We start from the raw sequence: 17049 nt of genomic DNA on the forward strand, positions 1-17049 counted from the left end.
GCCCGCTCTGGGGCTGGTTAAACCGGGTTGGCGACAGGCCGGGCAAGCCTCAGAACCTCGCGGCCGGCCGCAGGTCTCAGCGAAAGGGGGGCAGAGAGAGAGAAAGAGGAGAGAGCTGTTTCGATTCACGGCGTCCATGTCTCTCCTCCGCAGCCCTGGCGGTGTCTCTGTCCCCTGTATCTGCCTCTTGTCTCTGCTGCATCTGTCCCTCTCTCGATGTCTCTGTGCGTGTCTCTCGTCCATTCCCCGAGGCGGGCCTGTCAAGAGAGACAAAAACGCTGCAACAGAACCCAAAAATGTCTCACGAGCAGTGCAGCTCCGTCCTCGGCCCAGTTCGACGTCCGTGACTGGGGGAGACCAACGATGAAGCTGGAATGACCTCAGAGATAACAGCCATCTTGCGTGCGAGAGATAACAGCGCTGGAAAGAAAACGCTCTTGGCCGGGCTCACCCTACCAGCCTTGCTCTGCGCAAAATCCACCCCAATCAGGCCCAGATAGGATGTCAGCCGCGGGCAGGCCTATCAATTCTTTTCATTTTTTAAATTGTTTCTTATCCGCCCTCTCTCAGCTAGACTCAGCTCTGTACGCATCAAGCATCTGCCCCCCTGCCGCGCAACCCCGAACACGCCGTATCTGCGCAGAAGGCGAAGATCATTTCCCGCAAGACGGAAAAACACGACCCCATCTCGCAATCTCAATGTTTGGTTCAGGGCTTGCGCGGCGAGGCGAGGGGCGGGACGACAAAAAAAGTGAGGCTCCAGCAGGCCGGGTCCCGTCATGGGTGCCAATCTGCACGTCTTCCTGTCAGTGAACCAAGGAACCGTTTCCTCGCCCTCCATTCAGCCCACCAAATTTAGCAACACGCCAGGGGAATAGGGAGGAAGGGAGAGAGAAGAAAGGGGATTGCAGCCTCTCACATAACACCGCCCGGCATGCGTCCCCCCTCCGTAAAAGATTGGGCTGGGCCGTAGTGCCGATCGCGCCCATATACCTCAAACCACGACGGGGCTCCGAGCTTCTCCAGAATTTAGAGCCGAGTCAAGGAAACTCTACTTTCGTTTTGGCCGTGGCAGCTCTGGGCAGGAGTTTTTGTGGCAACTCTGTGGGTTGCGCGATGGTTGCATTTTCCCTCCGCCCCGTCCGCTGGAGCCAAAAGCGAAAAAGACGTCGTATCAAGATTGGGGACGAGGGCGAGCACCTACGACTCGCCGAACCGTGCTTCTCTGCCCATCTCTGCCCATCTTTACCCTTTCATCTTTTGTCAAATTCAGCTCCGGCTTATCATCGCCCACTCCCCAATCCCGAGATAATCTCAAGGGCAAAAAGGCAGAAACGAAAAGGAAGAAAAAAAACCTGTTATTGAATGCTACCGTTTCCTCGACGGCCCCCATCCACCTCCCCCTCCCCAACATGCCCTGCGGAAATGTCGCGATGCACCGACGGCATGCCCTGCAACCTCAGCCCTTCCCGCGGCTTGCAAAGGGTGACAAGCCCACGCCCCCCCGTCCCCCTCCCGGGGCCCGGCCTCCAGAGACGGAGGAATATGGCGATGTACGCCCGTTGAAACACAGCCCGACCCTCCGACGACCCTCTCCCTCCATCGCCCTTCCTTGCTGGCCGTCTCAGTCGCGCCGCCAGCCCTCCCCTTGCTCCCACCTCGCGCGCAACCATATTCCATGCCAAGGCTGAAGCCTCAAACCTTTTCGACGAGCCCTCGCCCGCCTGGGTCTTATGTGGAAAGCGATATTGACGCCCTAGCGGACCTTGCCGTCGCTGTTCTTACCCACCCCCCTCGCCCCCTCCGGACCCCACGACGTGCTATGTAGTTGCAACCAAGAACCCTTCTTTGATAATATGCCAGCATATCTCTCAATATCACGGCAGGGCGCCTCTTAATGAGATTCGAGATTCGAGGGGAGGGGGAGGGGTGCGTGTCTGATGTGTGATATGTAGCCTACTATGACAGACCAGTCCAACCCCGGCACCGATTGCGAACCTGACGCCGGAACTTGCCAGACTTTGTGATTGATCAGCCACAATGCGCCAGGAACCCTTTTTTTTCATTTTTATTTTGGCTTCATCACACACTATAGCACTGTGTCTCTCACAGCAACCAACAACGTCCACCCTTACCTCGATACGGCCACCAGAACCCACCAACCAACCCACCCCCCCCCCCCTCCTCACCACCAAAAAAAGGGCATCACAGCCGCCCGTCCAGCGCGGTTTCTGATACAACGCTCTCGAAGCGAGGGCCGCGCGCCACCCCACGGACATGCGCGAGGCGGAGAGGATATGGGATATGGAATGGAGGGGGGGGGGAAGGGCCCTCACCTCGAAGTGATGATCTGCGTATTCGCTATGCAGTCGCCATGCCGTAGGTAGATATTTTTGATGACGGGAGGGGGGAGGGGTGGTGGATGTCTTTTTTTCCCATTCCTTCGTCTCCTTCTGTGCCTGCCTATCATCGAGTATTCGGATGCATGCATCCATGCAATCTTGTCCTTTCTACCGTTTTTGATAATGGATGCCGTGCCGTAACCGCCGCTGATGGCAGAGAGAGGGGGGGCGGGGGAAGAGGGAGGGAGAGAGGTGGAAACCCTCATCCTCCCTCATCGTACATACACGCGGCATGCCCACAGCCACCGCCATAAGCGTGCTTGCCGCCAGCGAGCCAGAGGTTCACCGTGCAGAACGACGTATTGATCCGGAAACGGGTAGAGGGAGGGGATGGGGAGGTGGGGGAGGTGAAGAGGGCGGGGACCTGCAGAAATGATGTTGAAACTTCCTGTTTTCCATGCAGATTTTGGGGGAGGGGGGTAAGAGGGGGCCAAAAAAAACTTCAAATGCATAGCAACGCAAGAAAGACGAAGCAATGGCACACGACACGGGTAAGAAAGCAAGACAGCAAGCAAGAATGCAAGCAGGCAAACCGGCAGACATAGCCACCACCGCATGCACGGCATAGCGAAGCAGACGGCAAGAAGCAGCAGCGGGACGCGGGGAGGAATATTTAGAAACAGCAGACGCACGACGATGCTACCGCTGAAGCGTGCCTTGCCTTTTTTGTTTCCTTACGAGGTGGTTCAACGTGAACGACACGTCGTTTTCTCGTCGTCTCTCGGGGGCGGTGTTTTCAATTTTTTCAATTTTAGTTTTATTTGCCTATTGATGCCGTCGGCCGTATGTGGCAATGGTGGCATGATGGCATGAGAAGCAGAAAAGCAAGATATTGACAGAGTGACGGAGTAACGGAGTGACAGTGCTGCGTACCTCACGTCAAAGACATGCCGCGGCAGCGCAGACTAGAGTTTGAAACCCCCAGGACTCGTCCTCCAATCGCCTTGACGCATGGGCCAACAGGGCCGTCCTTCCCCCACACACGCGGTTGGCCGCGGTTGGCCGCTCTACACTAGCTTACATGGTTTGGACATGGACAAGAGACGGGCGCGCAAGGCAGAGACAAGACAGTTTGCAAGACAAGATGACTCCCAGGCGAGACACAAGCACGGCCAAAAGAGTGTAAAGCCGCACGGCATTCTTCCTCACACACACAAGCACGGGGGGGCCAACCATCACAAGATCGTCCCGAAATCAGCCAGATCTCGATCCGCCTGCCGATCCGTCTTCTTTTCTGCCGACTTGCTCATGTCCCGTCATCGTCGACGTCGCCGGCCAACACAACGCATTTCCCAAGCGCGCGTTTCATGAGGGGGGTTTTTCCCTCTTTTGGGGGGGCGACAAGAGATGAAAGGAGGGAACGTTCCTCTCCTCTGCCGCCCCCAAGATGACCCCGGCAAGGTTGGAATGATGCGTGTGTGAGTGTAAGTGTGTGAGTGTAAGTGTGCGAGTCTAATTGTGCGAGCGTGTAAATGTGAACGGGTCCCCCCCACGGGGAAGGGGAAGGGGAAAGGGTAGACGTTGAAAGGTCCAAAAGCGTCTAAATGGTTCGCCAAGATGGACGGCCGAGGGGGCGAGGGTGAACCGTGAGACTGCCGCCGGCTGCGAGAACTTTGCTGATGTCGTCGAGGCTGGACCCTTGGGGCGTCGGCCACAGACAAAGACGTCACGTCACGGCGTCCAAGCCGGTCGCGCTCATGGGACCGCGGGGGGAAATTTACATTTCACTTGAGACTTGACAGAGTGGCGCGAGAGACTGAGCAAGTGTAGGGGAATCCGTTTGGATTTGTTTCAATGGGCGTGGTTGTTTCAATGGCATTCTTTGCCGTCTTTTGTTGGATTTCGTCTGGCCCCCAAGTCATGACCAGTGTGCAGGGGGTGTTGGTTGGTTGGTTGGTTGACTGATATTCTTCATATGGCTCTGCTCATGTGTGAGCTCATTCTCGCCCGTGGTCGTGAGAGAGTGAGTGAGTGGGTGAGTGAGAGCGGGTGGGTAATATCGCGGCACCAGCCCAGCCACCCAATCCAATCCAATCCAATGCCCTCGTCCCAAAACCGACAGAAACGCCAAGGGGCAGAGTTTATCCTCTCGTCCCCTTTCCAAAAGAGCCAAGGCCTCATCCCCCAACGGCCCGCCTTTACGCCCATGATGCCATTCCCACTGCGCTCCCCAAAGGAGAAGGCCCCCCAGCCAGTGGCTCCTAATGAACCCCCCCAAAATGCGTTGGGACGCTGTCCGGGCCCCGCAGAGACACGTACAACCTAGCACAAAAGTAAAATGAGAAGAGGACGAAGAAGATGAGGATATCAAACACCACCCCCACCTCGTGAGAAGTGAACGATAGGAGGGAAAGCAACAGTAGAAAAAAAAGGCACAGGAAAAGCGCTCATGCGCGTCGACGTCAGAGGCGCTCCGGTGCGGAAAGCGAAGACGCTAAGAATAGGTGGATGCGAAATGGTGCATAGGTCCAAGGCCAGGTCCCCTTCGTCGTGCCGGCGAATGGGAGGACAGCAGCGCATCGTCGCCGGCCGTGATTGGAGGGGAGGAAACCTCCGCCTGTCGACCATCGTGTCGTGTCATCCAGGGACGCCAGGGAAAATGACTGCAAAGAAAAAAAAAGGGCAGCCGGGGACCGGGTGCCTTTCTGGAAGGGACCCCTATGAGTCTCCAATGACGTCCTCGTTGTCGACTCGTGCTGGCCCCCATCCCCTTCTCACCTCCTCCTCCAAACCATCTCCGATTCGGACGCATCCATCGTATTGGCTCTCGCGGGCCCTGCAGGGTCCCTCGAGCGGTGTCGTGGCCCAGTAGCGACGCTGCCAGGCCCTGTCGTGCGTGCGAGAGCGAGACAGAGAGATTGCTACATTGCAGACGAAAGGGGGGGAGAGGGGGGGAGATGCAACGTCGCGATGTCTCTTTTTTTCCTGCGAGTCCAGAGTAACAGAAGAAGGGCCATGCACGATGATGTCTATTCCACCCCCCTCGCCGGATGCGCGCTAGCAGTAGTGCCAACGTCTTTTTATTGCGAGCGAGCGAGGATCCGGGGAGGAGGAGGGTTGGCAGTCAAGTGTGTGCGCAAGTGTCGGCACTTGACAGGTCACATCGCAAGGTAAGGCAAGGCAAGACATGCACAGGAATACCGACGGGGTCTTGATAAATTTTTTTTTGGAAGTGGGAATATATTTGTTATTTATTTACTGTTTATTTTTTATTCCCCATGGGACGGGAATATTTTGTGTGTTTTGTTATGGCGATGCCCTCTCTTTTTTTTCTCCTCCACCTCCTTCTCCGCGGAGCCACCGCGCCAGCTGGCGAAAAAGACACGTGAAGCCTCGTATCCGATACGGCGCAATGCCGTTGTGGAATTGGCGCTGCAAAAAAGAGGAGCTCCATTGGGGCCATGGCGCAGTGAGTGCGCTGCGCTGACTGCTGCGAACGGCCGGTTGTAGAGCCAGAGCCTTTTTTGGTTTTTGGCGCAGGTACATGAAACTGGTGCCTATTCGCCCGGTGTTGCTGTGTCCCTTTTCCCTGCTGTGGGGCCCGCTTGCCGAGAGCGGAAATGCCCAGCCCCAGCCCCAGCCAATCCCGTGTGCCGCATGCCGGAGGTGGGCCCTCCGCTCCGCGTGCGGCCAATGGGAGCCCCCGGGCTGTGGGATGACAAAGTCATCGAGATTGGCTGGAGAGTGTGGGCAAAAAAGGCGCGTGGCTGCCGAGGAACGATGAAGCGAGAAAAGAATGAAAAAAATAAAATAAAAAACAACGCAGCCAAGATGCGTTGGATGGAAGCTCCAGAAGTCGAAAAGAAGGGCCCGGGCTCAGCCACAGACCTGGTCGGCCAAGGCAAGGTTTGTCGTACCATACTCCAATAACCGCCCGCCTTGCCGGCGGCATCAGTCGAGATCTATCTCTCATGCGAGATTGAAAGCGACAATCATCCGCAGTGGAGCTGCACCCTGTCCTCATAGCACCACCTGCCAGTCAATCAGGCCATGATGGTGCTGAGCTGCATGTGGAGGGGTCCCGGAAATTTGGTCGGCGCCGAGTCGGCTCGGCACCCTCGTTCATCTGGAGATGGGAGGCAGAGGGCACATGTTGGCGTGTTGACACCTCAGTGTTGTGAGTGAGTGTGTTTGTGTTGTGTGTGTGTGTTGTTGCGTGGTATTGTGTAATGCTGCCGTTATCCAGTGCCGTCGCGCTCCCCCGGCCGTTGTGTTCGTGGGGCCCGTGTGGGTTGTTTCATTCTGGACAGGCTTTCCCTGCGACGGTATCGAAGCGAAGCCGAGTAAGAAGAATCCAAGAGACGTTCGGCCACACACAAGCGAGCCCCACTCCCGAGGGATGCGTGAAATGCATCTCTCCAGATTTCTTCGTTTCCAATGGATTTTCCCTCGGTATGCTCGATTGCATCAGAGGACGCATGCCCAGGTGGAAGAACTGAAGAATGCGTGCCGAGGGTGGCTGCCCGACGCTGCAACTAGCCGCCGCGCAGGCGATCGGCGGCCCAAAGGGGATAAATCAGAGGACAAGGCGGCCCCGCCGAACAAAAGTGTCGTTCCATTCCGCGGAGCCTAGTGCGAACTCAAATGCCGTCCTGACATCGCCCTCTTGCTGATCCCGGAGTTGACTCCTTGGGAGAGAATAGGGGGGAAAGGTCTCACTCCCGCGGGGACCGTAGTCAGACAAGAATGTCGCTGGTCCCTGAAGCTGAGTAAGATCTGAGTGAGATCCAAGTCATCTCAGAGCCGAGGCGCCCCTTTGTCGTGAAGTGATCGACGACACTCTACGATATGGGAGCCTGATAGACTTTCACCCTTCGCAGGCGATCCCCGGCCTTGTCGATAAGGCTGGTCGTCTTTTGAGTCATCATGACATGGGACGTCGAGTCTGTCCCAGTCATGATAAGGTCGTGTCCGTGGTGCGTTGCTGTTGTTGCAGCACCTGGTCATCGATAAGAATGTTGCGTGTTTTTGTCGTTTACTTTCCGTCACCCAAAAAAAATCCCAACCCATGCCGCTCACTTGTAGCCGACCATCTTGGCGCAGCGCTCGCAGTAGTACAGGTTGTGGGCGATGCGGACCATGCCCGTTGAGCTGGAGTCGTCGGTGGATGTGGCCTCGACGGACCTGGCGCACCGCAGGCAGCGGAGGACCTCGACAGAGGCAATCGGTCTGGTGGCGGAGTCCATGCTGTGTCTGTAGGAAGAGGACGCCGAGGAGAGGTCAGAGTCGGAGGATGACGAGGAGCTGTAGTGGATCTTGGAAGGGCGTGAGCTCGAAGGCATGATGTTGTTGTGCGTGTTGTGTCGTATAGTTGTCTGTTGTGTAGGATGTTGGCAGTGTTGGTGCCTTGGTGTGCGTGGTTGTATGTTGGTGTCAAAGGCCAGAGTTGGGTGGGAAAGTGAGGCCGGTATATGTGGGTGTGGGATGGCTTGATGATATATAGTGATGAGTAGACGTGGTAGTGTGTCCGTCTGCCCAAGGGGGGTGTGAGCTCCAGGGGTGAGGGTTAAAAAAGAAATAAGGAGGGAAAAAAGCGCCGGGGTGTAATCTGTCTGTCTGGCAGGGGGGGTGTCTTTGGGTGTGGGATCGACAGAGACCGGATCGTGATGGCAGGCCAGCGTAATAATGTAGGTGAAATGTGCAAGGCGCGGCGGAGCAGTGGCAGCTGGACAGACAGTAAGCTCTCTCACTCTGGAAGGGTCGGCAACGACAAGCACCACCAGCGGTCGCTCAGTCACCTCCGTGCCCGACGGTTTTGTGCAGCTTGTGCTTGGAGCAGTGGGTGGTGCGGCGCCAGCCAAGCAGGACAAGGATGTCTTCTCCAGCCCAATCCAAGCCCCAGTCCAAGTCAGAAGACAGGGAACGGGGATCCTGTGTCGTTCTAGGGTGCAACGTCAGGCACAAGACTGCGAGAGCAAAGCAAAGCAAAGCCAAGCCAAGCCAAGCCGAGGGAAGGGGGTGTGTCGTAAAGAGAATGCGAGAGGGGGGGGAGGCAGAAGAGAGAGGGGTGGCTGTTTGAAGAGGCGTGTCTTCTTCTGCGTCTAGGCGAGATGGTGTGGGTGGAGCGACGGAGAACAGTCTAGCCCGGCAGCAGACGGTTCGGAGACAGGCGAGACGGTCGTCACCGGTATGGGGACGGTGTTTTGTTTTGCGAAGGGAGGTGGGTGTGTGTGTCCGTAAAGTCCAGCGTTAGAGTTCTGATAGCGGGGTGGTGTTAGCCTGTGTTGCATTGATTACAAGAAATGCATATGCATATGCACGAAGCGAAATAACGGGGAGGAGGGCCGTCGTACGATGAAATTCGCTCTACCGGGGCACCCACCATTCGTGGAATAAGTGAGGAGGGGGGGGCGTGTGCACCTTGGCAGCAGCACCTAACGGATGGTGTGTGGTCGGCTCGGCGTTGCGTTGGGAGTCGTAATGGGTCTTGGGCAGTGCAGAACCGTACACGCTGTGTTGTAATTCTCGAGTAATTTTCTGAGGCCTGCTCTCGGTTTGGTTTTTTCTGAGGCCTGCTCGCTTCGCACAGCGCAAGCGTATCCTTCGAGGATTGGGTGTGGATGGTTTGTCCTTTCCGTCGCCGGTCAGGTAACAATGACAACAACTCAGTTGTTTGTGTAATCCAGCCAGTGGACAGACAACGAGCCAGTCGTAAGGGGGGACGTCCGAGAAGAAACTGTTTGTTGGCGGGTTCAAAACAACAACACAAGATGCGTTTCCCGGAGCGGGACGGAGTGAGATGAGGGCCGTCGGCGCTTTTAATACGCATGGGGAGGGAACAAGCTCGCCGTCCAGATTGGCAGGAAAAATCATAATCAATCAGACTTCCAGGCCACATTTGCTCCATCTTTTCGTGGCTCCCTCCCTATATTTCCCATGTCGACCGCGCACATTGGCATATGTCTGATCGAAGCGACGGACGAGTCCCATCGCCGATGCCCAGGACCCCCCCAGAATCACACAGACTGGTCATCAGTCCGAGACGCTGGTCAAGAGGTGGCTTAATTGCCATCTCGATTACAGGACGGGTGGAGGGGAGGACACAAAACGGCGGGGGACGCTATGAATCCGTAGCGCCGATTGTCAGTGGCCGTCGCCCTCCTCCATTCTTCGCCGGTTGGCGCCGCGAGTTTGACGTTTGGCCCTGTCTTGCGTGGAATGTGGTCGTCTCACAGGGCCGTCGCGCGGGGCCGTCTTTTGGTGGACGGACGAGCACGAGCAAGGGGATGGCCGACGGAGGGGATGTGGGAGTGATGCGTAGATAGGCCTAAAGGTTTCATGATCCTCAATATGCCAGCCATGGGGAATTCCAATGTCCTGAGGTGAGAGTTTGATGAGACCCCGAGGCACCACCACGCCACCATCACCACCACCTCGCAACGTGAGTGGCCGCTTTCCGTGGAATCAGACCTCACTTTGTCACCGCAGTCTGAGAGAGAAGGGGGGGGAGGGAGACGAAGCCACGTCCCACGACGGGGACCACCCCGGATCGACGACGGAGCCCCGAATTGTGGAAACCATCGTCTCGCTCCTGTGTTCCTTCGTCTGGGGGGAAGAGGAGCCATTGTGCATTCCGTTGATCAGAATAGCCTGCGACTCTGCTCGCTGGGTCCCGCCGTTTGGGATTGATAATTCGCTCGCGCGTACTCTCGCTGCATGAGGCCAGTAAGGATGACAGGCAATATGGGAAACGGCTCTGTAATTACGCTGCCGCTGCCCTTTCCAACTAAGTGGGCACGATGCAGACGCACGGTTTGATGCGTTGCCTTTGCGCGTCGCTGCGTGGCATCCACTCGACGGGAACGTCCTCAAACTCTGAGGGGCCTTGGGATGGACGGAGGGCCCGAACCATGCCATTTTTGCTAAGGAATTGCATGCTGTCGCAGGCAGCCCGCTGTGTATCCGTAAGGGTCCTGGGGCTTGCGGTTCCTTAGTTGATGATCGATATCAGCTGGGGCTATCCCTCCAGCATTATGGTTTGACCGTGGTGTGCACACAATGTACGGCGCGCCGTGCATGTGCCTCTCTCTATTCCTTACTTCCCATCCTTCTCATCCCTATCCCCCCCCTCCTCTTCCCGAGGGCTGTGTACGACGACCAAAAAAAGGCGTCAATTCGGGGATCTTGTTGCCCGTTCGACTCCATATCCCCGGCGTCCCTGGGGAGGGTCTTGGTCCCTCGGCGAACCGCCGCTGTCCGATTTGTGTCGGGGGGGGGGGGGGACCGGGGTGTCGGACAATTTTGTTTGGCTTACAGGCGGGGGCTGTCTCTTGTAAATGTGAGAATCGGGGCCAACGGGAGGCCGAGAGAATGCAGATGCAAACGACGCCAAAGATAGGTAGGTGGCAAAGGGAGCTCGCAGAGCAAACGTGCATGGGGCCGGTGTTATTCATCAATCTTGCTTTGCCTCAGGGCTATTTTCTTCTCGAAATGTTTTGTTTCTGTTGCTATTCCTAACCTCCCCCCCAGTCAATGCCATTACTATTAAGCCCGGGGTCGCCAAACGCTATAGCCAGAATCAAAGACAAACATCTCGAGGAGAAAATAGCATTTGATGCCGGGGCATGTAGCATATTTCGCTACCATCGTGAAAGTAACGCGAGCGAGCATTATTAGGATTCAGCCGAGATGAATCCGAATGCGCGTCTGGGGGGAGCTTGACCTTTGGGCCATCGAACCCGAAAAAAGCCAACCTTAATTGGCCAAGACTTTGCAAAACGTCCAGAGCTCTAGCCAGGCAGGGTCTCTCGGGGAAACAGACCGCCTCGCCTCCATCAGTCACTTGATGAGAGGGAAAGCCTTGCCGTTGCATCCTGTCACACGATCACGGGATGTCCAATCTGAGCACCTCCTTATCGTGCCGTCGGGCTTTGTATCGTGTCTCTGCCATTCTGACTTTCCCCCATGGCATTTTTCAATTTCCGATCCCGTCCCCCTCTTGCGGCGAAACCATCGCAGCCACCTTTCGACACAAAACTTTGTTACCCCTCTTCTAATCCTCTTTTCGTGTATTCGGCGCCGTCGGTTTCCTCTTCTTTTTGTTCTCAACCCTCATGTTGCCTGGCTCTACTTTTCTGTAAGAGTAATTGGTCTTGGCAGTGCAGAAGTTCCGTCTGTGCAAAGCCCGCGTAACAGCATATGCTAGCCCTCAGCTTTGAGACGACAGGGTGCCCTCAAAGTGTGCTCTCAAGACTTCCGAGCCGTATGTGGTTGGTGGCTGGTCACCTTCGTCTATGCGTTTAACAGAAGGGAAGCACTGATTAGTGGCTTGGCTGCCACCACGGCAGCACCGGCTGTTACGAAGTCAACCGCATTGTCGAGATGACTAAGGATGAAACTATGCCCTGATGCGGCTAGCCTTTGATGACTCTTACAAACCCCCGATCCCTTGGCTCAGCCATCCAAGGGTCCCGTTTCTTCAGCTTTGGGTCTCTCCACGGATTTACAGGCACTTTTGGAGCGTGCTTGGGCTTTGTTGCTGTGAAGCCTGATGTTCCCACCATCCCAACTCTCGCTCCTCCGCTACTGCCACCTCTCTGTCAGCTAACTCCTGGAGGGCAGCAGACGTTGAACTGAAAAGAAAGATGGTGTCGGCGTGTGAGCAGTGTGCACGCGGTAGGTATGCAAGTCGAGAGTTTCTCGCGTCTTCGCTCTCCAGCTCCCAAGAGCTCCAAGAAGCTCAGCCAACCATCACCGCGCCGAGCATTCTAGTTTCCTTGCACAACAATGCGCTAGGTATGACAACGGAACCGGGGAATGCGCGGAGAGTCCAACCAACTCCGTGTCGTTCGACAGGCCATACTACGAGGTATGCAGCAGCAGTAGCCTTCGTTAGTCTTCTTGCATGGCATCCTCCGTTGAGCGGAAATAGGCTGCTACACAACCCTTACTCCGTGCATCCGTCCTGTTAGTCATTCTATCTGGGCACCCCCTCGTCCTCGCGGAGGAGGTTGGACAATCTGCGTCTTTCCACTGGCCATTGGGAATCGCCATGGAGAATGCCATGCGGCCGCGCAAGCGCATGTGTGCCAATCCCGTGGCATGCAACGGCTTCGCCTACCATCCCGCATCTCACCATTGAATGAATGCCGGTGGCTGTGGCTGCCAGCAGCCGAGCCCCTGCCCGTTGCGCGTACTTCTGCTAGCCCCTTCTGATGCTGCCGAATCGCTGATGAACCTTGATACGATAGGCCTGAAAGAAGAATAGGCTGCAGAATTGCGCGACCGTACCGCCGACATTCCCGCTAATACGGCCGTTCGAGTCCGTATGTTAAGAAGGCAGACAGCGTTAGTTTGTCAGCGTGGCTTTTTTAATAAGCAGAAACGTCAAGACAAACCCAGCTAATGCGTCAAAAGACTAATACTCAAACAATTTGTCCCTTGTCCACCGAGGGGGGTGGTGGTTTAACATGGGTTGTGTCGGAAGGTTGTGAGTTATCTTTCGATTGACTTTGTCTCTCACCTTTCTTGTGCCCGGATCCTCGTCCAGTGCGAAATGCCGTTCCCAATCTCCATATGTCCGCCCACGGCCGTAGACCCCCCTTCGCCGTGCTGCGGCACAAAACCTCCTCGCATTCTGCCTACTCGCGTTCGGGTCTGCCGGGCTTCAAACCCATAACCCCGCGTTATTCCAAGCCAACTCAAGCTCACACACGCCCCTCACTGAGGCTGGGGCGTCTTGGTGTCGTCTCATGCCAAACCCGTTGCATTTTACTTCTCAACAGGCACCCGACCAGTAGCGCGTGACAATTTTCGGTCTCGGCACGTTAACTGAGCAGATTCCTCATCCATTTTCAATGCTAAGACCCTTGCTGAGGAATCAGTGTTGAATAATCAACCAGAACAGCGCTCGCGCGGGCACTTGTGTGAGCTTACTTTTCTTTTTGGCCCAAGCTGCCACGGGACGCCGAGGTCCCTTACCGCGGTACCCTTACGCTACTGCGTAGTCATCGTAGTGCGCAGGTAGCGAGAATGGAGGGGAATTGGGGTAGGGCCCTTGCCATCGAGCTTCCAGGTCCGTATCGAGGAGTTGCTCCCCGGCATCGTGATTAGAAATCCCATCCTGTGAACCGACCTAATGCGCGAATCTCTCATCGAACACCCCCTTCCGGATCCCCAACGCCAACCTGCAGGCTCTTCCCAAGTTCTCTTTGATCTGAGTGGTCGGCGCTCGCTCCGACAAGCTGTAAATTTACCCCCATTTGTGGTCGGTGGACTCACGTCCACCAAAGGCTTCCCCCATTGCGGGGCGCTTGACACACCAGTGCCATATCGACGATGGGATGCGCAGGCATCGCCGATGTAGGGGGAACTAAGAGAGGACGCGCAAACTCGGTTCAAATGCGACTCATCGCCACCGCGGACCTGTCTCTCCGTAGGGATAGACACCCGCCCCTTTCTTACAATCGACAAGTTCTAATCGATCGAACAATCCCATCAAATCCGCCAGGGAAAATGGTCCAATAGCGCATATGTGATCGACATTGTGTTCAAGCCTTACCCGTTGAGCAGGCCCCATTTCTCTCCCAGCAGCTAGGTAACTTTGTGGAGAGATGTGTCCCCTGGGCAAACCGCGTCAACGAAGACCTTCCTCATACTGCAATTGATCGTCTGCAATCTGCGGGAACGGACGAGACACGGACAGGTTAATAGTGACTCACAGGACCGATCGCGATTAATAGCAGCGACAGCAGCAGCACACCTGCAGTAACAGCACATCAACAGACGATAATCGGTCCAATACGCGCAACCAGCCGGTGATACATACGCATGGACGGGCTAGCAAAGCCCTTGGTGTTTGTTTTCGTTTTGCCCTGCGAAGGCTGCCAGAGTGAGACCTCTACGAGGACATGGCCCCAATCGTCGATGGGAAACCACCCTCTCACAAAGCCAAGAAACTCCCGTCTCCCTTCTCATCAAATCGACAACCAGCTGCTGCCTTCGAGGGCCTTGCCCATCAGTTCTGCGTCAGGCTTCAAGGAAAGCCAGCCAGCCAAGCAAAGTCTCGCATCCGAGCGTCCGTTGTCAGGTCCCTAAATCCCGAGACAGGTCGCCGCCGCCGCCGCCTGACGGGAATACTGATGTAGCACCCGCAAGGCCACGCGGATGTTTTCTGGAATCTGGAAACGGTATCTGTTCGTCGCCTAGTATCATCCTTCATCAGACGCACCAAGAGCGCACCAAGAGCGCATCAAAGTGCAAGTAAGTTCAAGCTCATAGCAACGTCTCACAAGACCTCTTCTTCACGCTACTCCTTAGGGCGCTGTCGTACTAGAGGGGAAATCGCCCGTCACAACCCAATCTTATTCCATGTCATCGAATCGAAAACACGATCGCAACTTTAATAGTGCATCCAACCTTTTTTTCTAAGCTGCTCATACGCTACGCGCGGATGCTTTCCCGCGGCGCTTGCGCGCTGTCTCGCAATTCTTCGATCTCGATGACATGCCATTTTCCTTCTCCTTCAACATCTCGATCGATGCCCTTTCCCTGGTTCATATTCTCGATGCTCGTCGATCTTTTCCCCATCTCTTCTCTCCCCGTCCCTACCTACCCTTGCGGCAGCGCACGTTGACCCAGTTCGCGCATTCTTTTCTGCACAGTTCACCGTTATCCCCTCGGACCCCATTCCAATTTCCCTTTGGAGAACTAAGCCACAACTTTCTTCCTGGCTAACACTTGACCGTGCGACTGGCGTGAAGGCAACTCCGCTAGTTTCCGATCGCGATGAAAGTTTCCCATCACTCGATGCTAGGCATTGTCTGCTCCCCTCTATTGGCCAGCGGGCCTCGGCACAGCATGCTATCTTCAAGCAATGCTCACCCATTGGACGGCAGGCCGCTCGTATGAGCGATCACCTGTCTCGTTGCTGTGCCCTGTCCTGCTTGTCTGCCTTGCCGACCCAAAACGCATCTCCGATCGCCTGTCAGGGCGGTCGACATCATTCCATTCGGTCGTTGCTCCTATTGGGAACAGAGCCACTCTTTCTTATTCGTTGGTTGCGCGTCCCTCGCCATGATCACCTCCCCCTTCGGGGCCGACACGGCAAAGCACCCACCCACCAAGCAAGCAATTTGGCTTGAGAATTCGCCTCTCCACGGAGTGTTCTCCAGTCGCTCTCCGGCGTCCAGTTCTTTGCTCCAGTCAAACCATCCGAGTCCATACATCGCCGATCCCGTCTCCAGTCTCCTTATGTCAGCCCCTCCAGCGTGGGATTCTTGCAGGGAGAGGGGTGCCCGGGGAGACATTGTCGACCGGGGCGCGATATCATTGGGGGCCCCGTGCTCATCGATGCCTGTGACGTCCATTCTGATGGAGAAAGTGGACGTTCCCAATGCTACCTCACGGTTCTAGGCCTTCGTCGAAGTCGCCAGAATCCAGGGGCAGGGAGACGCCGGCAAATTCCCGTCCACTGGGTTCTTCGACGCTGCCCCCCAGCTCTCCGCATTTTCTCGTGTCTTAACAGCCGTGGCAGCATGATTTTTGGGTACTCCCTGGTGCGGCTCTCTAGTTTTTCTGCCCACTCCATGTCTTTCCTTTTTTTTTTTTTTTTTTTTCCCTTGCCTTGGACAGCTGGCAGTGGGACCAGGGAGCATTCAGTTGGGTCTGATAGAGTCGTTGGCAGTTCAACCGGCGCACTCTCATAATCTGTTCCTTGTTTTTGTGGTTGTGTAACCGTACTTGTGGAGGGGTCAAGCCAGTGCTGCCTCATTTGATTTGACAAGGTGTCAACCCTCTCTCACTTTGGCTGAGCATGTCAGGTCATTTGGGTAAACAAGTGTTTACAGCCCAAAGCCTCTGATATCGATCCGGCATCTCTACGTCCAGGTGTCGTCGAATATCCGGCGATGACCGATTTCCTCGCCAACTGGAGCTCCACTGGAGATCGCCGGACCAGCACAAGATCCCGATGACGGTCATCGAACGGAGGTACGGCACATCGAAGACCTCAGTGGATCTTGGACCGCCGTCGAAGGAAATCGATGCCGGGGCGTGAGGGTCCTTCTCATTAAGCGGTATATCGCCTCTTCGTCCGGGGTGTGCCAATAACTTGATGCCATCACATACTCATTTTGGCCAACGCGCTAGGCGCCCAGTATCATGCCCTCGATAATGCAATACCGACCTTCAACCCCCCCTCCCTCCGTTCTTCAACGTCCATAGGACGGATCCTCAGCTCGTGATGGTTACAACTACGTCGTCCCCCCATTCCCAGCATATCCCGACTGGGACCGCGGGCCTACAGTCCCAAACGGGAGGAACGCTAGTCTTGGCCGCCGTGAATCCTTACCGGGGAGGGGTGTGGGATTTCCGAGGTCTAGAGCGCCGTCGACGGGATGACATGCGGCGCCAATGTACAATGATGACAGGCCATGCATGATTGACCGCCGGGAAGACGAGTCCTGCATCGATTCACGACCTTGTTTTTATCCTTGTGGATCTGGATTTTTGGCTGTATCGTTCTGGGAGGAAATGACGGCAGGACGGAGGTGGAGGACGGGCGCCCGATGCCAAGCTGGGTCTCAGCAGATCCCAGCCTGTTGCGGTCGCTGTGGATGATGGGGGTGCGCGTCTCAACAGTGCAACAAACAACAAGACATGAAAGCCACCAAGCCCGCGATGCGAGTGCATCGTTAGCCTCTACTGC

General features: G+C 55.9%; 1 protein-coding gene across 1 annotated transcript; it reads right to left on the reverse strand.

Annotated features, from left to right (window-relative positions):
* Positions 1-7417: 7417 nt before the first annotated feature.
* On the reverse strand, positions 7418-7684 carry EsH8_IX_000809 (uncharacterized protein; the record flags this gene model as incomplete). The annotated part of the gene is made up of 1 exon (XM_083267145.1): positions 7418-7684. One exon carries the CDS (start codon positions 7682-7684, stop codon positions 7418-7420), a length of 267 nt encoding a protein of 88 aa, XP_083130710.1.
* Between the last annotated feature and the right edge of the window lie 9365 nt (positions 7685-17049).

This window comes from Colletotrichum jinshuiense, chromosome 9, assembly GCF_051148585.1.
Source record: "Colletotrichum jinshuiense chromosome 9, complete sequence".
Taxonomy (NCBI): domain Eukaryota; kingdom Fungi; phylum Ascomycota; class Sordariomycetes; order Glomerellales; family Glomerellaceae; genus Colletotrichum; species Colletotrichum jinshuiense.